Genomic DNA, 23,948 nt, shown 5'->3' on the forward strand with positions numbered 1-23,948 from the left:
TGTTGTCAGAGTGAGTGACTGTCTGTGTATGTTGTCAGGGTGAGTGACTCTCAGTGTATGTTGTCCGGGTGAGTGACTCTCAGTGTATGTTGTCAGAGTGAGTGACTGTCTGTGTATGTTGTCAGGGTGAGTGACTCTCAGTGTATGTTGTCAGGGTGAGTGACTGTCTGTGTATGTTGTCAGGGTGAGTGATCTCAGTGTATGTTGTCAGGGTGAGTGACTGTCTGTGTATGTTGTCAGGGTGAGTGATCTCAGTGTATGTTGTCAGGGTGAGTGACTCTCAGTGTATGTTGTCAGGGAGAGTGACTCTCAGTGTATGTTGTCAGGGTGAGTGACTGTCATTGTATGTTGTCAGCATGAGTGAATGTCTGTGTATGTTGTCAGGGTGAGTGACTGTCTGTATGTTGTCAGGGTGAGTGACTGTCATTGTATGTTGTCAGCATGAGTGAATGTCTGTGTATGTTGTCAGGGTGAGTGACTGTCTGTATGTTGTCAGGGTGAGTGACTGTCATTGTATGTTGTCAGCATGAGTGAATGTCTGTGTATGTTATAAGGGTGAGTGACTGTCTGTATGTTGTCAGGGTGAGTGACTGTCATTGTATGTTGTCAGCATGAGTGACTGTCATTGTATGTTGTCAGGGTGAGTGGCTGTCTGTGTATGTTGTCAGCATGAGTGACTGTCATTGTATGTTGTCAGGGTGAGTGACTGTGAAGTAGAGGACCGAGGAGATGGTCAACATGAGCTCAGAGACGAGGCTTAGAGAAATGACAGGTTTACAGAGATGTCGGACCGCTTGACGCACAAGCAACCATGGTACAGGGATTTTCATTTTGGACACACACACACACACACACACACACACACACACACACACACACACACACACACACACACACACACACACACACACACACACACACACACACACACACACACACAGACAGACAGACAGACAGACAGACAGACAGACAGACAGACAGACAGACAGACAGACAGACAGACAGACAGACAGACAGACAGACAGACAGACAGACAGACAGACAGACAGACAGACAGACAGACAGACAGACAGACAGACAGACAGACAGACAGACAGACAGACAGACAGACAGACAGACAGACAGACAGACAGACAGACAGACAGACAGACAGACAGACAGACAGACAGACAGACACAAACACACACCATGGGTGTGGTTGCTATATTATTCACAGATAACCGCAGCTCCCAGAATACTCCCATCAAGCCTCGTCAGAGAGAGAGAGGAGCTGCTGGATGGCCCAGCCAGTGAAAGAGTCATTGTGCTAATTAATTTGTTTAGCTTGGCGGCCATTTGCTAAAATGATTATTGTTATTACATGACCTGCGCTAAGCTAACCAGTTTGAGCCCTGCCCTGCACTGGACTGGCTGGAAGAGACAGAAGGATAAATAGGATAAGCAATTTATACATTCCTTTAGATTTGTGAAAGCAGGGGATAGAAAGAGAGAGTAATGTTTACTGTTATACCACTTTTCTTTATTATCTATTTCACTTTGACAATGCAAACATATGTTTCCCATGTCAATAAAGCCCTTAAATTGAATTGAATTGAGAGAGAGTGAGGGGAGAGAGGGGAGAGAGGGAGACAAAGAGTGAAAGAAAGGAGAGAGTGTGTGTGTGATTTTCGCATGTGTGTGTGTGTGAGAGCAGGTATGTGTGTGTAGCATTGGCATACCTCTCTCCAGCAGGAATGTTAGAGCTAGGTTGCTAGTGGGTCCATCCCCAGTGATATGGCATTACATCTATTGCTCCGGGGAACAGTGGTTACCGTTAACATGTGTTAGGGAGGGAGGGAGGGAGGGAGGGAGGGAGGGAGGGAGGGGGAGGGAGGGAGGGAGGGAGGGAGGGAGGGAGGGAGGGAGGGAGGGAGGGGGAGGGAGTGGCACTGATGGAATTATAAAATACTTTATTTTAATGAACAAACATGCTTTCGTTGAGTAGGTAGTTGTTTTTGAGTCCCCGACTGTCTATAGAATTACAGCGGAAACTGTCTGGGTTCCAAAAATTATACATTTCCCCAAAACTGCATTACCCCCCAAGTGAGCATTGCCCCAAAATTGCATTACCCCAACACTGCATTACCATAAAATTGCATTACCACAAAACTGCATTCCCACAAAACTGCATTACCTCAAACTGCATTACCCCCCTAAACTGCATTACCCCAAAACTGCTGACGGAAGGAGAGATAGAACCCAATACAGAGAGGGGGCAGAGAGAAGTTTGTCCATTTCAACACACATGTTATTAAGGCATAGCTGTGGTGTTGGTAGGTTCCAGGGTAGTTATACCAGGGGTTATTTTAGCTACAGTATGTGTTCAATAGTGTTTAACAACAGGGAAAAGTCATGTTGACATAGAATGTCCTCATTTTTCTTCTGGTTTAGGATGAAAACAGATGCTTCTTTCTCTTTGAAGGATTTTTTTTCTTTCATTTTACCAATGTAGGAATTTTGAGAGAGAGAGAGAAGTAAAAAACGACTTGTGAAACGCTGTCCTCTATCTTATTAAGTATTCTGTTAATGAGGCTGTTTTGTCACAGAGGAAAGAACAGATGAATCAGAAATAGCAACATGCGACAGGAGAGGAGGATGAGGGAGAGGACTGGAGAGGAGGATGAGGGAGAGGACTGGAGGGGAGGATGAGGGAGAGGACTGGAGAGGAGGATGAGGGAGAGGACTGGAGAGGAGGATGAGGGAGAGGACTGGAGAGGAGGATGAGGGAGAGGACTGGAGAGGAGGATGAGGGAGAGGACTGGAGAGGAGGATGAGGGAGAGGACTGGAGAGGAGGATGAGGGAGAGGACTGGAGAGGAGGATGAGGGAGAGGACTGGAGAGGAGGATGAGGGAGAGGACTGGAGAGGAGGATGAGGGAGAGGACTGGAGAGGAGGATGAGGGAGAGGACTGGAGAGGAGGATGAGGGAGAGGACTGGAGAGGAGGATGAGGGAGAGGACTGGAGAGGAGGATGAGGGAGAGGACTGGAGAGGAGGATGAGGGAGAGGACAGGAGAGGAGGATGAGGGAGAGGACTGGAGAGGAGGATGAGGGAGAGGACTGGAGAGGAGGATGAGGGAGAGGACAGGAGAGGAGGATGAGGGAGAGGACTGGAGAGGAGGATGAGGGAGAGGACTGGAGAGGAGGATGAGGGAGAGGACTGGAGAGGAGGATGAGGGAGAGGACTGGAGAGGAGGATGAGGGAGAGGACTGGAGAGGAGGATGAGGGAGAGGACTGGAGAGGAGGATGAGGGAGAGGACTGGAGAGGAGGATGAGGGAGAGGACTGGAGAGGAGGATGAGGGAGAGGACTGGAGAGGAGGATGAGGGAGAGGACAGGAGAGGAGGATGAGGGAGAGGACTGGAGAGGAGGATGAGGGAGAGGACTGGAGAGGAGGATGAGGGAGAGGACAGGAGAGGAGGATGAGGGAGAGGACTGGAGAGGAGGATGAGGGAGAGGACTGGAGAGGAGGATGAGGGAGAGGACTGGAGAGGAGGATGAGGGAGAGGACTGGAGAGGAGGATGAGGGAGAGGACTGGAGAGGAGGATGAGGGAGAGGACTGGAGAGGAGGATGAGGGAGAGGACTGGAGAGGAGGATGAGGGAGAGGACTGGAGAGGAGGATGAGGGAGAGGACTGGAGAGGAGGATGAGGGAGAGGAGGATGAGGGAGAGGACTGGAGAGGAGGATGAGGGAGAGGACTGGAGAGGAGGATGAGGGAGAGGACTGGAGAGGAGGATGAGGGAGAGGACTGGAGAGGAGGATGAGGGAGAGGACTGGAGAGGAGGATGAGGGAGAGGACTGGAGAGGAGGATGAGGGAGAGGACAGGAGAGGAGGATGAGGGAGAGGACTGGAGAGGAGGATGAGGGAGAGGACTGGAGAGGAGGATGAGGGAGAGGACTGGAGAGGAGGATGAGGGAGGGGTGAAAGGTGTTTTGTAAACATCCAAGTCTGCATAAATAAATAAACTATTTCTGCCAGAGAAGAAACACACACACACACATACACACACACCCTTCCCTGGGATTTGAGGAAAGGAAACAAGGGGTGGGTTGTAGATTTGACAGGTACGAAGCTCCCCTGTGCATTGGTTTGGTGAGGTGTGTGTGTGTGTGTGTGTGTGTGTGTGTGTGTGTGTGTGTGTGTGTGTGTGTGTGTGTGTGTGTGTGTGTGTGTGTGTGTGTGTGTGTGTGTGTGTGTGTGTGTGTGTGTGTGTGTGTGTGGAGGTGGGGGGGGTCCAGTGTCTGGTGCTTGACAAATGATTGGGAGTCCCCTGTGTTGTAATTTGCATTGTTTGTCACTGCACCTCCCTTCGCCCCACCGTCAACACACACCACACACACGGTGGAAAAGAGAGATATTTCGTACTGGCATCTTGAGGGGCACCATGGGACCTATCGTTAGTAGAATCTGATTGGTCCTTGGAGAGCACTGCAGCTCTAACCCTGTTGGTTGTTTGCCAAAAACACTCATCCACACACACCCAGCCCAGAAAGTCACTCACCCTGTGTGTGTGTGTGTGTGTGTGTGTGTGTGTGTGTGTGTGTGTGTGTGTGTGTGTGTGTGTGTGTGTGTGTGTGTGTGTGTGTGTGTGTGTGTGTGTGTGTGTGTGTGTGTGTGTGTGTGTGTGTGTGTGTGTGTGTGTGTGTGTGTGTGTGTAATGGTTCCTAAAGTCTGGTACCACTAGATCCGCTCGTCTCTGACTCCATAAATCCAGAATCCGCCAACTGTCTCTCTCTCTGTCTGTTTCTCTCTCTCTGTCTGTCTGTCTCTCTCTCTCAATTCAATTCAATTCAATTCAAGGGCTTTATTGGCATGGGAAACATGTGTTAACATTGCCAAAGCAAGTGAGGTAGACAACATACAAAGTGAATATATAAAGTGAAAAACAACAAAAATTAACAGTAAACATTACACATACAACAGTTTCAAAACAGTAAAGACATTACAAATGTCATATTATATATATATATATATATATATATACACAATGTACAAATAATTAAAGGACACAAGATAAAATAAATAAGCATAAATGTCTCTCTATCTATCTCTGTATTTTTCTCACTCACTCTCTCTCTCTCTCACTCTCTCTCTCTCTCTCTCTCTCTCTCTCTCTGTCTCTCTATCTATCTCTCTCTCTCTGTCTCTCTATCTATCTATCTATCTATCTATCTCTCTCTCTCTCTCTCTCTCTCTCTCTCTCTCTCTCTCTCTGTCTCTCTCTATATCTCTCTCTCTCTCTCTCTGTATCTCTCTCTCTCTCTCTCTCTCTCTCTCTCTCTCTCTCTCTCTGTATCTCTCTCTCTGTCTGTCTGTCTGTCTGTCTGTCTGTCTGTCTGTCTGTCTGTCTGTCTGTCTGTCTGTCTCTCTCTCTCTCTCTCTCTCTCTCTCTCTCTCTGTCTCTCTGTATCTCTCTCTGTATCTCTCTCTCTCTATGTCTGTCTCTCTCTCTCTCTCACTCTCTCTCTCTCTCTCTCTGTCTCTCTCTCTGTCTCTCTCTCTGTTTCTCTCTCTCTGTCTCTCTGTCTGTCTGTCTCTCTCTCTCACTCTGTCTCCCTGTCGGTTTCTCTCTGTCTCTCTCTCTGTCTCTGTCTATCTCTCTCTCTCTTTGTCTCTGTCTCTGTCTATCTCTCTCTCTCTCTCTCTCTCTCTGTCTCTCTCTATATCTCTCTCTCTCTCTCTCTGTATCTCTCTCTCTCTCTCTCTCTCTCTCTCTCTCTCTCTCTCTCTCTGTATCTCTCTCTCTCTGTCTGTCTGTCTGTCTGTCTGTCTGTCTGTCTGTCTGTCTGTCTGTCTGTCTGTCTGTCTGTCTGTCTGTCTGTCTCTCTCTCTCTCTCTCTCTCTCTGTCTCTCTGTATCTCTCTCTGTATCTCTCTCTCTCTATGTCTGTCTCTCTCTCTCTCTCTCTCTCTCTCTCTCTCTCTGTCTCTCTCTCTGTCTCTCTCTCTGTCTCTCTCTCTCTGTCTCTCTGTCTGTCTGTCTCTCTCTCTCACTCTGTCTCCCTGTCGGTTTCTCTCTGTCTCTCTCTCTGTCTCTGTCTATCTCTCTCTCTCTTTGTCTCTGTCTCTGTCTATCTCTGTCTCTCTCTCTTTGTCTCTGTCTCTGTCTCTCTGTCTCTGTCTCTCTATCAATTCAATTCAAGGGGCTTTATTGGCATGGGTAACATGTGTTAACATTGCCAAAGCAAGTGAGATAGATAATATACAAAGGTGAAATGAATAATAAAAGTAAACAGTAAACATTACACTCACAGGAGTTTCAAAAGAATAAAGACATTACAAATGTCATATTACGTATATATACAGTGTTCTATCTATCTCTGTCTCTGTCTCTCTCTCTGTCTGTCTCTCTCTCTGTCTCTCTCTCTCTGTCTCCCTGTCTGTTTCTCTCTCTGTCTCTCTCTCTCTCTCTCTCTCTCTCTCTCTCTCTCTCTCTCTCTCTCTCTCTCTGTCTCTGTCTCTCTCTCTCCGTCTCCCTGTTTGTTTCTCTCTCTCTCTCTCTCTCTCTCTCTCTCTCTGTCTCTGTCTCTCTCTCTCCGTCTCCCTGTCTGTTTCTCTGTCTGTCTCTCTCTCTGTCTCCCTCGTCTGTTTCTCTCTGTCTCTCTTTCTATCTCTCTGTCTATCTCTTTCTCCGTCTCCCTGTCTGTTTCTCTCTCTGTCTCTCTCACAATCTATCTCTGTCTCTGTCTCTCTCTATCAGTCTCCCTGTCTGTTTCTCTCTCTGTCTCTATCTCAATCTATCTCTGTCTCTCTCTGTCTCTCTCTTTGTCTCTCTGTCTGTTTCTCTCTCTGTTTCTCTCTCTGTCTCTCTCTCTCTTGTCTCGCTGTCTGTTTCTCTCTCTGTCTCTCTCTCTGTCACTCTCTCTATATATCTCTGTCTCTCTCTCTCCCCACCGCCTGCCTGACTGTCTCTGCCAGAGACGACCATTAAACGGAAAAGAGAAAACTATTTTACTTCTGGTCTTAAATAAATGCACAGGAATTTGCTGATGGAGATTTAAATTAATATTTCTAAAAGGATAAAGCAGATTCAGATTTGTCTCTTTTCAATGTAGAAACCTACTAACTACTCAAGACTGTTGAGTCCTTTTACGAGAAGAGAAGAGAATGGATGTGTTGTTATGATTACTATCCAAGCCGGGCGAAGCTTAAAGGTATATTATAATGTCTAGCGTTAAGCTGAAAGTCTTGGCTCAAAAGGGAACTCAATGTATCTACCGTCTCAGAGAACTCTGAGAATGAGATTTATAATTTCCTGCATATTTCTGCATGTACTCCTCAAGCACACACACACTGACACACACACTGACACACACACGATAACGGTAGTCAGAAATAGTTTGAATTAAGTGAGAACAATATGAGTGGCTCTGTTGAAAGGAGTGTCACTCTGAAGCAGCAGAGTTTGGTCATCTGGCCTAGTTATTATAAATAGTATTGTCTGGGGTCGTCATGTACCACAGGACACCAGGTTGGGGTTAATTCCACTAATTCAATTCTATTTCAATTACAACTTCCTGTAAATTCCATTCAATTCAATTCAAATTCCAGCTCTGTCTTTACGTTGAGAGATAGTTCAATTCTTGTCAATTCCAAAGTTAGGTCAATTCCAACAATTCAATATGATCCCCAACAATTCCACAAATCTCAATTCAAATTCCCTTCCCGCTTTCAGGCTAATCGCGGTTCAGACAACCTAGCTATCTGGAAATATAGAAATACAAGCTGAAATTATTCAAATTTCATACAGCATTTGCAAACACATGCTAACACATGCACTCTACACACCAGTGGAGGCTGCTGAGGGGAGGACGGCTCATAACAATGGCTGGAATGGAGTGAATGGAACAGTATCAAACACATCAAAGACGTGGTTTCCATGCGGTTGATACCAGTCCATTGACTCCATTCCAGACATTGTTATGAGCCGTCCTATAATAATAATAATAATAATATATGCCATTTAGCTGACGCTTTTATCCAAAGCGACTTACAGTCATGTGTGCATACATTCTACGTATGGGTGGTCCCGGGAATCGAACCCACTACCCTGCAGAACACACGGACATGTTGTTGTCTTCATCATGGCTCACAACAAGATGGCCGTCTGCTGGGTTCTTTCTTTGTGTGTCTCCCTCTGTACTCTCTGAAAAGCAGGGGAAGAATTAGTATTTCTTATGTATGGTGTTTGGTTGCAGAGGGACATAAAGAGAGACAAAAAGAGACAGAAAGAAAGAGGTTAGTGTCTCGGTGTGGCCTTGCAGAATGTTAGCTGTGCTCTCTGAGCGTGTCTGTCTACACAGGCAGAAAAGGAGGCCTCTCTTTCACAGAGAAACAAAGATAGCTGTAATTAATGACCGTGAGCGCTGGCCAGCACTCTGTGTGCGTGCATGCGGCTTTCTTCTGACAACTCCGACTTAATTAAAACTTAAGACCCCTGAAAGGGCCCCTGACTGCCACGGACATCCCACTGCCTCGTGAGAAAAACCTTGTACGTTTCTTTTTCTGAAAAAACAAAGACCACGAGAAAGAGAGAAGGGGGGGTGATGTGCGTTAGATATGTGGCTAATCCTTAGTAGTCAGGTTTCTCTCTCTCTCTCTCTCTCTCTCTAACACACACCTGCAGCTTGACGGCATGTGTTCCCCTCTCTATATTCTATCAGAGGATCAGTTAATCAAGCTTCTAGCCTGGCCTTTTGTTTCTGCCCATTGTTCATTAGGTCGCCAGCTATGGAGACACACTTGATATGCTTGGCTTCCCCGGATGTATGAGGCTGGGGGGAGGGGGGTGTTAGTGGAGGGCAAGCGAGGGGGTAGGGGGTAAGGGAGTTGGTCAAAATTCAAGATTACAACTGACAGCACCTTCCCTGCTGTTCATAATAACAACTAGAGCTGGACAACATGCTTCTCACACACAAAACAGCTATGCCTCTACACACTCTTAGTCTTATGACTTTTGTGTTCTTAGTTTTAGTATTTTGTTTGAAGAGTAGATTTAGGAAGCTCAGCTAGGTACATATACACACACTCACACACACCCTCTCACACACACTGTTTGTCTCCCCTCTCCTCATTTTGTACCTCCTCTCCTCACTTTGTCTCTCCTCTCCTCACTTTGTCTCTCCTCTCCTCACTTTGTCTCTCCTCTCCTCACTTTGTCTCTCCTCTCCACACTATGTCTCTCCTCTCCACACATTATCTCCTCTCTCCTCACATTATCTCCCCTCTCCTCACATCATCTCCCCTCTCCACACATTATCTCCTCTCTCCTCACATTATCTCCCCTCTCCTCACATCATCTCCCCTCTCCACACATTATCTCCCCTCTCCTCACTTTGTCTCTCCTCTCCTGACTTTGTCTCTCCTCTCCTCACTTTGTCTCTCCTCTCCTCACTTTGTCTCTCCTATCCTCACTTTGTCTCTCCTCTCCTGACTTGAGTCTCTCCTCTCCTCATTTTGTCTCTCCTCACTTTGTCTCTCCTCTCCACACATTATCTCCCCTCTCCTCACTTTGTCTCTCCTCTCCTGACTTTGTCTCTCCTCTCCTCACTTTGTCTCTCCTCTCCTCACTTTGTCTCTCCTATCCTCACTTTGTCTCTCCTCTCCTGACTTGAGTCTCTCCTCTCCTCATTTTGTCTCTCCTCACTTTGTCTCTCCTCTCCACACATTATCTCCCCTCTCCTCACTTTGTCTCTCCTCTCCTGACTTTGTCTCTCCTCTCCTCATTTTGTCTCTCCTCTCCTCACTTTGTCTCTCCTCTCCTCACTTTGTCTCTCCTCTCCTGACTTGAGTCTCTCCTCTCCTGACTTTGTCTCTCCTCTCCTCACTTTGTCTCTCCTCTCCTCACTTTGTTCTCCTCTCCTCACTTTGTCTCTCCTCTCCTCACTTTGTCTCTCCTCTCCTCACTTTGTTCTCCTCTCCTCACTTTGTCTCTCCTCTCCTCACTTTGTTCTCCTCTCCTCACTTTGTCTCTCCTCACTTTGTCTCTCCTCTCCTCACTTTGTCTCTCCTCTCCTCACTTTGTCTCTCCTCTCCTCACTTTGTTCTCCTCTCCTCACTTTGTCTCTCCTCACTTTGTCTCTCCTCTCCTCACTTTGTCTCTCCTCTCCTCACTTTGTCTCTCCTCTCCTCACTTTGTCTCTCCTCTCCTCACTTTGTCTCTCCTCTCCTCACTTTGTTCTCCTCTCCTCACTTTGTCTCTCCTCTCCTCACTTTGTTCTCCTCTACTCACTTTGTCTCTCCTCTCCTGACTTGAGTCTCTCCTCTCCTCATTTTGTTCCTCCTCTCCTTCTTGTCAGTATCATCGGGCTTTTCTTCCATTCGTTTATTACCATCCTTTCATTCTTCTAAGCACACTTTGTTTGTTTTCCTGTCCGCTCAGAAATATCCTTTGTTGATTTCTCTTTCCTACATTTTAAACATTGGCTCTACCGTTTTTGTCCTACTAGATAATAGTGAGTCCCAGAATACTGTGCTTCAGGTATAGGCAAGTTTGCTGTCTGCACCTTTGTCCTTGACCATCAATCAAAAAGCTATTTCTCATACAAATGTTAACAATCTCTCTACTCTCTCCTCCTCTCTCCTACAGCACTTGCAGAAGCAGGAGAGTGCATGCAGCGGTGAGCAGTGTGTGTACTACTGTGCCCTGTGTGACTACTCCACCAAGGCCTGTCTGAACCTGGTGCAGCACGCTCGCTCCCCCCGCCACCAGCAGAACGAGGGTCTGAGGAAGCTACAGCTCCACCAGCAGGGACTGGGAGGAGAGGAAGATGGCCTGAATCTACACCAACTCTACCACGTCAAAGACTGCCCTCAACAACAAGGTAATGGTTTAGTCGTTTTTATATGGGTTTTCTTGGATTAGATTTGAAACATGGGACTTGGACCCACAGCATACTAGTCTAAGTCCTTGTTTCCCCCATTCTTTACCCACGCCCGTTCCTTCCTGCTACCACAACCAAACCATCTCTTCCTCCATCTCTCCCAAAACCCTTTACCACCACATTCATCTACCCCTCCCTCCCTCCCTCCCTCCCTCCCTCCCTCCCTCATCGAATAAAATCAAATGTTATTTGTCACATGCTTCGTAAACAACGAAAGGCTTACTTCCTAAAAATGCAGAGAGAAAAAAATTGAAAGAAATTAATAAAAATAGCGCGAGGAATAAATACACAATGAGTAACGATAACATGGCTATATACACAGGGTACCAGTACCGAGTCCATGTGCAGGGGTACGAGGCAATGCAGGTAGATATATACATGTATATGTAGGGATAAAGTGACCAGGCAACAGGATTGATAATAGACAGTAGCAGCAGTGTAAGTGATGAGTCAAAAGAGTTAGTGCAAAATGGGTCAATGCAGATAGTGCAGGTAGCTATTTGATTAACAATTTAACTACCTATTCAGCATCAATCCCTCCCTCCATCCCTCCCTCCTTTCTTCTCTCGATTCTTCCCTCCCTTTTATTTATTTCACCTTTATTTAACCAGGTAGGCTAGTTGAGAACAAGTTCTCATTTGCAACTGCGACCTGGCCAAGATAAAGCATAGCAGTGTGAACAGACAACACAGAGTTACACATGGAGTAAACAATTAGCAAGTCAATAACACAGTAGAAAAAAATGGGCAGTCTATATACAATGTGTGCAAAAGGCATGAGGAGGTAGGCGAATAATACAATTTTGCAGATTAACACTGGAGTGATAAAAGATCAGATGGGCATGTACAGGTAGAGATATTGGTGTGCAAAAGAGCAGAAAAGTAAATAAATAAAAACAGTATAAAAACAGTATGGGAATGAGGTAGGTGAAAAAGGGTGAGCTATTTACCTATAGACTATGTACAGCTGCAGCGATCGGTTAGCTGCTCGGATAGCTGATGTTTGAAGTTGGTGAGGGAGATAAAAGTCTCCAACTTCAGCGATTTTTGCAATTCGTTCCAGTCACAGGCAGCAGAGTACTGGAACGAAAGGCGGCCAAATGAGGTGTTGGCTTTAGGGATGATCAGTGAGATACACCTGCTGGAGCGCGTGCTACGCATGGGTGTTGCCATCGTGACCAGTGAACTGAGATAAGGCGGAGCTTTACCTAGCATGGACTTGTAAATGACCTGGAGCCAGTGGGTCTGGCGACGAATATGTAGTGAGGGCCAGCCGACTAGAGCATACAAGTCGCAGTGGTGGGTGGTATAAGGTGCTTTAGTGACAAAACGGATGGCACTGTGATAGACTGCATCCAGTTTGCTGAGTAGAGTATTGGAAGCTATTTTGTAGATGACATCGCCGAAGTCGAGGATCGGTAGGATAGTCAGTTTTACTAGGGTAAGCTTGGCAGCGTGAGTGAAGGAGGCTTTGTTGCGGAATAGAAAGCCGACTCTGGATTTGATTTTTGATTGGAGATGTTTGATGTGAGTCTGGAAGGAGAGTTTGCAGTCTAGCCAGACACCTAGGTACTTATAGATGTCCACATATTCAAGGTTGGAACCATCCAGGGTGGTGATGCTAGTCGGGCATGCGGGTGCAGGCAGCGATCGGTTGAAAAGCATGCATTTGGTTTTACTCGCGTTTAAGAGCAGTTGGAGGCCACGGAAGGAGTGCTGTATGGCATTGAAGCTCGTTTGGAGGTTTGATAGCACAGTGTCCAATGACGGGCCGAAAGTATATAGAATGGTGTCGTCTGCGTAGAGGTGGATCAGGGAATCGCCTGCAGCAAGAGCAACATCATTGATATATACAGAGAAAAGAGAGTCCCTCTCTCCATCCCTCTCACCCGCCGTACTCAGATCACGTCTTTTGAGTCAGGCAGTGCAGTCCACCTAATCTCCCCAAAATGAGCACGCTGTTCCCATTATGGTGCTACGCTTATATCACCAACACACACACTCTGCCGTCCCCTGTGCGGGGACATCCCAGGCATCCCAGACTTATGAAACTCTGCCTTTGGGAGGATCACACACACACACACACACACACACACACACACACACACACACACACACACACACACACACACACACACACACACACACACACACACACACACACACACACGCACACACATGCACACACATGCACACACACATACACGTCTTTCCCTGGAGTGAGCCTTCATTTCCTTTCTCATGACCAAAGCAATTTGGCTTTCATTTAAAAGCCCAGGGTCTGCCAGCCACTAATAAGTGTAGCAGAACTGTAAAACATTCTGAGAGACAAAAAAAAGATGAATGGTTTTCTTTGAGTCGGGGGGTTACGGTGTAGAGGGGGGGGGGCTGTAATTTAAACCAGAAGACACAGTCATAGTCTATTATATAATCATTCCTATGCTAATCCGGCACAATGAAATGAGTGCTTAACTTGTTTTTGCTTTGCTTGACCTGTCGGGAGGGACGGCTAACACGTTTTGAATGGCATTCCAGTGCACTTTTAGTGTGTGTGTGTGTGTGTGTTAGACATTAATCTGTGCTCCCCAAAGTGTCCTGTTTATATATGGACCCGCAAACCAGATGTGTCCAGTACTGAGAACCACATGTGATAGCAGCTCTCTCCACACACACACACACACACACACACACACACACACACACACACACACACACACACACACACACACACACACACACACACACACACACACACACACAGCCTTGACCGTATGGAGAAAAGAAGAGAGAGCTGCCATATTGAGAGAGAAGTAGGCCGTTTATACGTTTGGTTTTAATTAGAAGTGGATCACAGGTGATTCAGATTTGGTTGGGTCCACAAGGGAGTTGGGTCCACAAGACAAGCCAGGATAGATAAATCATTACTGTATTTATTCTGTCTCACACACATACACTCACACACACTCACACACACACATTCACATACACTCACTCATACACACTCACGCACACACACACTCACATACACTCACTCATACACACTCACACACACACACATTCACATACACTCACTCATACACACACTCACATACACTCACATACACTCACACACACTCACTTTTTTTCTCCATTCAATCTCTGCTCCTGTCCATTTCGGTCTCCTCCACAACTTACTATGCAAATATTTGTTTCAAATGTTCCACTGTTAAACAAATGTTTTTTGGGGGGGGAAGAGGGGGTTATATACCCCCAGTTGTATGCCACATAGTGCATTTCCACTAAGGAGGATGTGTAGGGTTTGAGTTGACGCTGCTGGGCACGTTCTTGGACACCCTGCTTCTTCCCATACTGCATCATTTTTGGGGGAACCGCGGTATTATTTCACCAAGTACCTAGTAAAACTGATTTACCTGTTTCCTTTTACACTATAAAGGAGACAGCTGGAGAGAAGTGTGGATATTCATTTCAGGCCTTTCAGAATACCTGAACTTTCTTTGCAATGGAGCAGATGTGATTGTATAATTGCCTATAGGGAACAGACTGAGTTCATGTGGATGATTATGTACATGTGGATGATTATGTACATGTGGATGATTATTTACATGTGGATGATTATGTACATGTGAGTTTAGCATTTGTTTCTGCTGCTGCATAACTCCTGTCCTGTACAGTTTCTATTGGTTAGTTACTGGTCGGTATGAACCATATTTATTGAAGTGCTGAGAGGTGTCTTTCTGTTAAAGCAGAACTCTGGCACACTGGGAATAACAGCCTGCTATTGCTCAGGACAATACCTGTGAGTGGATTTCATGAAATAGGTTTGATGCTGGTTTTATTGTCTAATTATTAGGACTTGTTCTATCTGTATGTGGGGCTAGGGAAGGTGGACGAGAGTCGCTGTAGTCGAGAAAATAGTATTTATCTCACTCTCTCTCCCACCCCTTTCCCTGTGACTTCTCAGTAAGTTAGCAGTGTAGTAATCAACATGTCCCGCTTCGTGTGGGTGTGTCTGAGAATCTCTCACTGTCCGTTGTCCCTAGGTGACGGTAACTCCCCATGTCATTGCCCAGTTGTCTCCTCATTTACTCTAGGTAAACACCATAGAGCTAAGTGTGTGTGCGTGTTTGTGAGCGTGTGAGTGAGCATGTGAGTGTGATGTGGTTAAACATGAGTTTTAAGTGGAGTTCCCCCATTTGTAAATCAATGTAATCTAAGAGCCGACCAACGCAGCTTTTTACACACACTTGAGCTTGTTAAAATGGTTTCCCCATAAAAACGTGAAACAAAAACACTCACCGCCCATGTTCTGTACCCATGTGTGTGTGTGCACATCCTTCATGTGTGTGTGTGCACATCCTTCATGTGTGTGTGTGCACATCCTTCATGTGTGTGTGTGCACGTCCTTCATGTGTGTGTGTGCACGTCCTTCATGTGTGTGTGTGCACGTCCTTCATGTGTGTGTGTGCACGTCCTTCATGTGTGTGTGTGCACATCCTTCATGTGTGTGTGTGCACGTCCTTCATGTGTGTGTGTGCACATCCTTCATGTGTGTGTGTGCACGTCCTTCATGTGTGTGTGCACGTCCTTCATGTGTGTGTGTGCACGTCCTTCGTGTGTGTGTGTGCACGTCCTTCGTGTGTGTGTGTGCACGTCCTTCGTGTGTGTGTGTGCACGTCCTTCATGTGTGTGTCTGCACGTCCTTCGTGTGTGTGTGTGCACATCCTTCGTGTGTGTGTGTGCACGTCCTTCGTGTGTGTGTGTGCACGTCCTTCATGTGTGTGTCTGCACGTCCTTCGTGTGTGTGTGTGCACATCCTTCGTGTGTGTGTGCACGTCCTTCATGTGTGTGTATGTGTTTATGAATCCTCCTACCGTATGGAGAATCAGCAGAGGTTAAGGAAATTGACTTGATAGAGAATGCCAGTTTAGATCCCAGACAGGGAGAATGAATTCCTCCACAACATGACACAGAGAGTTCAGCCATTTTGTTGTCTGGCTTTGAACAGCGGCCAAAAGTTGTTAGTCCAAATGAGATGATTGTTTGTATAACAGAGTTAGATGGTGAATAGAGCTGCTATGAGAACTTTAACATAGATGTACATGCAGGACAAATGGACTGGTTCTCAGTCACGTTTTTCCATCCTCAGTTTTAAGATGAAACTAATGGCTGATAGATCATGTTTGAAACGGTGACAGACACACTGTTATGTTATTGAAGGAAAAAAACATGAAATGTTAAACGATAAGAGACGAAGAATCTGAAGCGAAAAGGATTGATTGTGCAGTAGTTGCTTCTGAGAGTGTATCAGTGTGTGTAGTGCTGCTCCATTAGACTGTTTATCTCCCTATGAACTAGCCCTATGAACCAGCTCTATGAACCAGCCCTATGAACCAGCCCTATGAACCAGCCCTATGAACCAGCCCTATGAACCAGCCCTATGGACCAGCCCTATGAACCAGCCCTATGAACCAGCCCTATGAACCAGCCCTATGAACCAGCCCTATGAACTAGCCCTATGAACCAGCCCTATGAACCAGCCCTATGGACCAGCCCTATGAACCAGCCCTATGAACCAGCCCTATGAACCAGCCCTATGAACCAGCCCTATGGACCAGCCCTATGAACCAGCCCTATGAACCAGCCCTATGAACCAGCCCTATGAACCAGCCCTATGAATCAGCCCTATGAACCAGCCCTATGAACCAGCCCTATGAACCAGCCCTATGAACCAGCCCTATGAACCAACCCTATGAACCAGCCCTATGAACCAGCCCTATGAACCAGCCCTATGAACCAGCCCCATGAACCAGCCCTATGAACCAGCCCTATGAACCAGCCCTATGAACCAGCCCTATGAACCAGCCCTATGAACCAGCCCCATGAACTAGCCCTATGAACCAGCCCCATGAACTAGCCCTATGAACCAGCCCTATAAGACCAGCCCCATGAACTAGCCCTATGAACCAGCCCTATGAACCAGCCCTATGAACCAGCCCCATGAACTAGCCCTATGAACCAGCCCTATGGACCAGCCCTATGAACCAGCCCTATGAACCAGCCCCGTGAACTAGCCCTATGAACCAGCCCTATGAACCAGCCCCATGAACTAGCCCTATGAACCAGCCCTATAGACCAGCCCCATGAACTAGCCCTATGAACCAGCCCTATGAACCAGCCCTATGAACCAGCCCTATGAACCAGCCCCATGAACTAGCCCTATGAACCAGCCCTATAGACCAGCCCCATGAACTAGCCCTATGAACCAGCCCTATGAACCAGCCCTATAGACCAGCCCCATGAACCAGCCCTATGAACCAGCCCTATGAACCAGCCCTATGAACCAGCCATATGGACCAGCCCTATGAACCAGGCCTATGAACCAGCCCTATGAACCAGCCCTATGGACCAGCCCTATGAACCAGCCCTATGAACCAGCCCTATGGACCAGCCCTATGAACCAGCGCTATGAACCAGCCCCATGAACTAGCCCTATGAACCAGCCCCATAGACCAGCCCCATGAACCAGCCCTATGAACCAGCCTTATGAACCAGCCCTATGAACCAGCCCTATGGACCAGCCCTATGAACCAGCCCTATGGACCAGCCCTATGAACCAGCCCTATGAACCAGCCCTATGAACCAGCCCTATGAACCAGCCCCATGAACTAGCCCTATGAACCAGCCCTATGAACCAGCCCTATGAACCAGCCCTATGAACCAGCCCCATGAACTAGCCCTATGAACCAGCCCTATAGACCAGCCCCATGAACTAGCCCTATGAACCAGCCCTATGAACCAGCCCTATAGACCAGCCCCATGAACCAGCCCCATGAACCAGCCCTATGAACCAGCCCTATGGACCAGCCCTATGAACCAGGCCTATGAACCAGCCCTATGAACCAGCCCTATGGACCAGCCCTATGAACCAGCCCTATGAACCAGCCCTATGGACCAGCCCTATGAACCAGCCCTATGGACCAGCCCTATGAACCAGCCCTATGAACCATCCCTATGGACCAGCCCTATGAACCAGCCCTATGGACCAGCCCTATGAACCAGCCCTATGAACCAGCCCTATGAACCAGCCCTATGAACCAGCCCTATGGACCAGCCCTATGCACCAGGCCAACCAGCCCTATGAACCAGCCCTATGAACCAGCCCTATGAACCAGCCCTATGAACCAGGCCTATGAACCAGCCCTATGAACCAGCCCTATGGACCAGCCCTATGAACCAGGCCTATGAACCAGCCCTATGAACCAGCCCTATGGACCAGCCCTATGAACCAGCCCTATGAACCAGCCCTATGGACCCACCCTATGAACCAGCCCTATGGACCAGCCCTATGAACCAGCCCTATGAACCATCCCTATGGACCAGCCCTATGAACCAGCCCTATGGACCAGCCCTATGAACCAGCCCTATGAACCAGCCCTATGGACCTGCCCTATGAACCAGCCCTATGAACCAGCCCTATGGACCAGCCCTATGAACCAGCCCTATGAACCAGCCCTATGAACCAGCCCTATGAACCAGCCCTATGAACCAGCCCTATGGACCAGCCCTATGAACCAGCCCTATGAACCAGCCCTATGGACCAGCCCTATGAACCAGCCCTATGGACCTGCCCTATGAACCAGCCCTATGAACCAGCCCTATGGACCAGCCCTATGAACCTGCCCTATGAACCAGCCCTATGAACCAGCCCTATGGACCTGCCCTATGGACCTGCCCTATGAACCAGCCCTATGGACCTGCCCTATGGACCAGCCCTATGAACCAGCCCTATGGACCAGCCCTATGAACCAGCCCTATGAACCTGCCCTATGAACCTGCCCTATGAACCAGCCCTATGAACCTGCCCTATGAACCTGCCCTATGGACCAGCCCTATGGACCAGCCCTATGAACCAGCCCAAGCAGAAAGAAACAACCGTTCTGCATCCATCAGACCAAGCAGTACGAAACAACCGTTCTGCATCCATCAGACCAAGCAGAACGAAACAACCATTCTGCATCCATCAGACCAAGCAGTACGAAACAACCGTTCTGCATCCATCAGACCAAGCAGTAAGAAACAACCGTTCTCCATCCATCAGACACTTTTAATCTTCCGTGTCTCAGAAACAGAAAAGGAGATGGGATCTTATGGAGGTAATTATTTCTGAGCTGTGTCTGTCATCCCCCCTAGGTCCCCCTCTCCTCTCCCCCTGTACATTAAAGTGGGGGGAAAAGGCCGCCTTTGTTTGAGTCCCCCCTTTAAACAAAAGACCCCACTGACTCAGGGGGCTGAACAACACTTTAAATGCTTCTCTCTCTGTGTGTGTGCATGTGTGCGTGAGTGGGTGTGTGCATGTGTGTGTGTCTCTTTTGTTTTGTTTTCTGAGTGATAAGGCTCCGGGAGGTTTGTAGTCTTGTTCAGATTAGTGTAGCCTTGCTAACCATTTACATATAGCAGCTGTAGGCCAGGCAAGGCCCTAATGGACACACTGAGGCAGTGTGTGTGTATGTTTGTGCATGAATGTGTGCATATGTATATAGTTTATTGCCTTATCGTAGCTAAACAAAACATGCAGCCTCAGTTTATGCATTTGTTTGACTAAACTCTGAGCATAATCATCCTTATGTTTTTACTATGACTAGCTCTTTCTCCTCTCCTCCCTCCTCTTTCCCCTCTCCTCCCTCTTCCTCTCCTCTCCTCCCTCATCTTTCTCCTCTCCTCCCTCTTCCTCTCCTCTCCTCCCTCTTTCTCCTCTCCTCCCTCCTCCTCTCCTCTCTTCTCTTCTCCTCTCTTCTCCTCCCTCTTCCTCTCCTCTCCTCCCTCTTTCTCCTCTCCTCCCTCCTCTCCTCTCCTCTCTTCTCCTCTCCTCCCTCTTCCTCTCCTCTCCTCCCTCCTTTTTCTCCTCTCCTCCCTCCTCCTCTCCTCCCTCCTCTTTCTCCTCTCCTCCCTCCTATTTCTCCTCTCCTCCCCCTCTTTCTCCTCTCCTCCTTCCTCCTCTCCTCCCTCCTCGTTCTCCTTTCCTCCCTCCTCCTTTCCTCTCCTCCCTTCTCCTCCCTCCTCTTTCTCCTCTCCTCCCTCCTCCTCTACTCTCCTCCCTCTTCTTTCTCCTCTCCTCCCTCCTCCTCTCCTCTCCTCTCCTCCCTCCTCTTTCTCCTCTCCTCCCTCTTTCTCCTCTCCTCCCTCCTCTTTCTCCTCTCCTCTCCTCCCTCCTCTTTCTCCTCTCCTCCCTCCTCCTCCTCTCCTCCCTCCTCCCTCTTCCTCTCCTCCCTCCTCTTTCTCCTCTCCTCCCTCCTCCTCTCCTTCCTCCTCTTTCTCCTCTCATCCCTCCTCTTTCTCCTCTCCTCCCTCCTCTTTCTCCTCTCCTCCCTCCTCCTCTCCTCTCCTCCCTCCTCTTTCTCCTCTCCTCCCTCCTCCTCTCCTCTCATCCCTCCTCTTTCTCCTCTCCTCCTTCCTCCTCTCCTCTCCTCCCTCCTCTTTCTCATCTCCTCCTCTCCTCCCTCCTCTTTCTCCTCTCCTCTTTCTCCTCTCCTCTCTCCTCTTTCTCCTCTTTCTCCTCTCCTCTCCTCCCTCCTCTTTCTCCTCTCCTCCCTCCTCCTCTCCTCTCCTCCCTCCTCTTTCTCCTCTCCTCCCTCCTGTTTCTCCTCTCCTCCCTCCTCCTCTCCTCCCTGCATTGCGATGTGATGACACTGAGACTACTTTAAGCCATTAGGGTTTTCTCTCTCTTTTTATCTCCTAGTCTCCCTCCCTTCTTTTTTTGGAGCGATGGGGCGGTTTAGCAATTATAGCGGTTACTTTTCAGGATCATTCTCTCTCTCCCTCTCTCTCTGTCTGTCTCTCTCTCCCTCTCTGTCTGTCTGTCTGTCTGTCTGTCTGTCTGTCTGTCTGTCTGTCTGTCTGTCTGTCTTTTTCTTTCTGTCTGTCTGTCTCTCTTTTTCTCTCTGTCTGTCTCTCTCTTTCTCTCTCTGTCTGTCTGTCTCTCTCTCTCTCTGTCTGTCTGTCTCTCTTTCTCTCTGTCTGTCTCTCTCTCCCTCTCTGTCTGTCTGTCTGTCTCTCTCTTTCTCTCTCTGTCTGTCTGTCTCTCTCTCTGTCTGTCTCTCTCTTTTTTTCTGTCTGTCTCTCTCTTTCTCTCTCTGTCTGTCTGTCTCTCTTTTTCTCTCTCGCCTCTTTTTCTCTCCCTCTCCCGCTCCCTCTTTCTCTATCTCCCTCTCTCGTTCTCGCTCTCTTTCTCTCTATCTATCTCTCTATCTGTCTCTTTTTCTCTCTGGCCTCTCTTTCTCTTTCTCTCCCTGTCTCTCTATTTCCAGGGTTTGTCTCAGTAATTTGAGGCCATTACAGAACCATCTATGGTGGGGTAGTGGAGTGCGAGCGATGCAATACACACCCAAATATACCCTGTTCACTCGGCTAGCCACGGGGGCTACTCTAATGCAGCTGCAGCCATTTTCTTTTCATTCCCCAGACAAAGTCATAGACACTGCCTTGCTAGGGGCTCGAGGGGCACACAGAGGGTTATAGTCTATGAACTCCATAGAGGAAAGTATAGAACCAGTGTGTATTCCCAGTCAGGAAAGCCCCTTTAGGATAAATATGAATGATGTACTCCCGGCAGAGTGAAATCTCTTTCCACAGGAAAATCCCCACGATGAGATCGACATGATCACTCTCAGGGGGGATTTGATAGGCCTTATAGCTTTTATTAAATGGAGACAAACCCCTCTATTTTAAATCATTTGTCAAATCAAAATAAGATACTTTCGCTTGGGTATTATTATATTTTCGGCAAGTAGCAATTTACCCAAATTTCTCCAAACCATATTCTGGACGGCAGGCGGGCGAAAAGATGTAGTCATTTTTGAATAATTCCATCCAAGTGAATTATAATTACCTTGCGGTTTGTGTGTGTGTGTGTGTGTGTGTGTGTGTGTGTGTGTGTGTGTGTGTGTGTGTGTGTGTGTGTGTGTGTGTGTGTGTGTGTGTGTGTGTGTGTGTGTGTGTGTGTGTGTGTGTGTGTGTGTGTGTGTGTGTGTGTGTGTAGCCCAAAAAACGCAGTTCTGACTTTTACTTATGAAAAGGGCCATTTGACCAGAAACTATTTTTGAATTGGTGCGTTGGGGCGGTATGGGCCTAGATGATTGTTGTTCTTTGGTGAAGGGTAATACCAGAGCTAAATTGTTCCCTGATGTTCCAGTCAGAGGTTTTGTGCCCGCTGACATTTATAATTACCTCCTGATTATCCAACATTAGCATACCTGACCATGCCACGTTAGACTTATTTACAATACAAAAGCCCTGTGCCCGCTGTGTGTGTGCGCGCATGCCTGCGTGTGTGTAGGCTACTAGCGTTTGTGTTTGTGTTTGTGTACTAAAAACGTCACACAAAAAATGACTTAACCCATTTGAAAGAGGACGAAGGGCATTTACTGAGCTTTGCGATTTAATGACATTTTAAACGATGAAATCACAAAGTGAGTTTGGTACACAATACAACAATCTCTGCCAGTGAGCATGAAGATAACAAACAATACACTGATTTGAGGTCAAGATAGGACAACGGTTACCTAGCAATACACACACTGGTCCAAAGTAGTCCGAGTTTGTGTGTATCACCGTGGACTCAGACTAACACACACACGCACACACAAAGATGTCCCTGGCCTACACACATCTCTCTCTCTTCTATCTCTCATTTCCTTGCTTTTCTTTCCCACTCCCTCCCACATTCTCTCCTGTCTTTCATCTCTCTGTCCTTCTGTCTCTCTGTTGGTGGATGAGCCCAGTGTGGGCTGACATGGACCTTCCTGGTTGTGTTCCTCATCTACCTGTTGGTTCCTGTCCATTGTCAGTGTGAATAGAAGGAAGTGTTTCATAAGGTGCTGTGTGTTTGTTTCATAAGAGAGAATTACATTTACATTACATTTAAGTCATTTAGCAGACGCTCTTATCCAGATTGGTGCATTCACCTTATGACATCCAGTGGAACAGCCACTTTACAATAGTGCATCTAAATCTTTTTTGGGGGGGGTGAGAAGGATTACTTATCCTATCCTAGGTATTCCTTAAAGAGGTGGGGTTTCAGGTGTCTCCGGAAGGTGGTGATTGACTCCGCTGTCCTGGCATCGTGAGGGAGTTTGTTCCACCATTGGGGGGCCAGAGCAGCGAACAGTTTTGACTGGGCTGAGCGGGAACTGTACTTCCTCAGTGGTAGGGAGGCGAGCAGGCCAGAGGTGGATGAACGCAGTGTCCTTGTTTGGGTGTAGGGCCTGATCAGAGCCTGGAGGTACTGAGGTGCCGTTCCCCTCACAGCTCCGTAGGCAAGCACCATGGTCTTGTAGAATCTCAGTTTACAGGTCAGTCCAGGGCTATTAGCTGAGACAAAGGCTGTTTTACATAAAGAGAAGATTCTCTGTCTTTCTTTTTTAACACCGGTGTGTCTCCCTCCCCTCCTCTTTAACACCCCCTCTCTGTTGTCTCTACCTCCTCTCTAACACCCCCTCTCTGTTGTCTCTTCCTCCTCTCTAACACCCCCTCTCTGTTGTCTCTTCCTCCTCTCTAACACCCCTCTCCGTTGTCTCTTCCTCCTCTCTAACACCCCCTCTCTGTTGTCTCTTCCTCCTCTCTAACACCCCCTCTCTGTTGTCTCTTCCTCCTCTCTAACACCCCCTCTCTGTTGTCTCTTCCTCCTCTTTAACACCCCCTCTCTGTTGTCTCTTCCTCCTCTCTAACACCCCTCTCTGTTGTCTCTTCCTCCTCTCTAACACCCCTCTCTGTTGTCTCTTCCTCCTCTCTAACACCCCCTCTCTGTTGTCTCTTCCTCCTCTCTAACACCCCCTCTCTGTTGTCTCTTCCTCCTCTCTAACACCCCTCTCTGTTGTCTCTTCCTCCTCTCTAACACCCCTCTCTGTTGTCTCTTCCTCCTCTCTAACACCCCCTCTCTGTTGTCTCTTCCTCCTCTCTAACACCCCTCTCTGTTGTCTCTTCCTCCTCTCTAACACCCCTCTCTGTTGTCTCTTCCTCCTCTCTAACACCC

At 47.7% G+C, this 23,948-nt stretch overlaps 1 protein-coding gene across 3 annotated transcripts in view; it reads left to right on the plus strand.

The window, feature by feature from the left end:
- The window catches only part of zfhx4 (zinc finger homeobox 4), a 145,791-nt gene that overhangs the window by 74,089 nt on the left and 47,754 nt on the right, over positions 1-23,948 (plus strand). For all 3 annotated transcript variants that reach the window (XM_052483555.1, XM_052483557.1, XM_052483556.1), the window contains exon 6: positions 10,628-10,862. In XM_052483555.1, coding sequence (XP_052339515.1) covers positions 10,628-10,862 — 235 coding nt within the window. The remainder of the gene's footprint in view (positions 1-10,627; positions 10,863-23,948) is intronic.

The sequence above is a fragment of the Oncorhynchus keta genome, chromosome 28, assembly GCF_023373465.1.
Source record: "Oncorhynchus keta strain PuntledgeMale-10-30-2019 chromosome 28, Oket_V2, whole genome shotgun sequence".
NCBI lineage: Eukaryota > Metazoa > Chordata > Actinopteri > Salmoniformes > Salmonidae > Oncorhynchus > Oncorhynchus keta.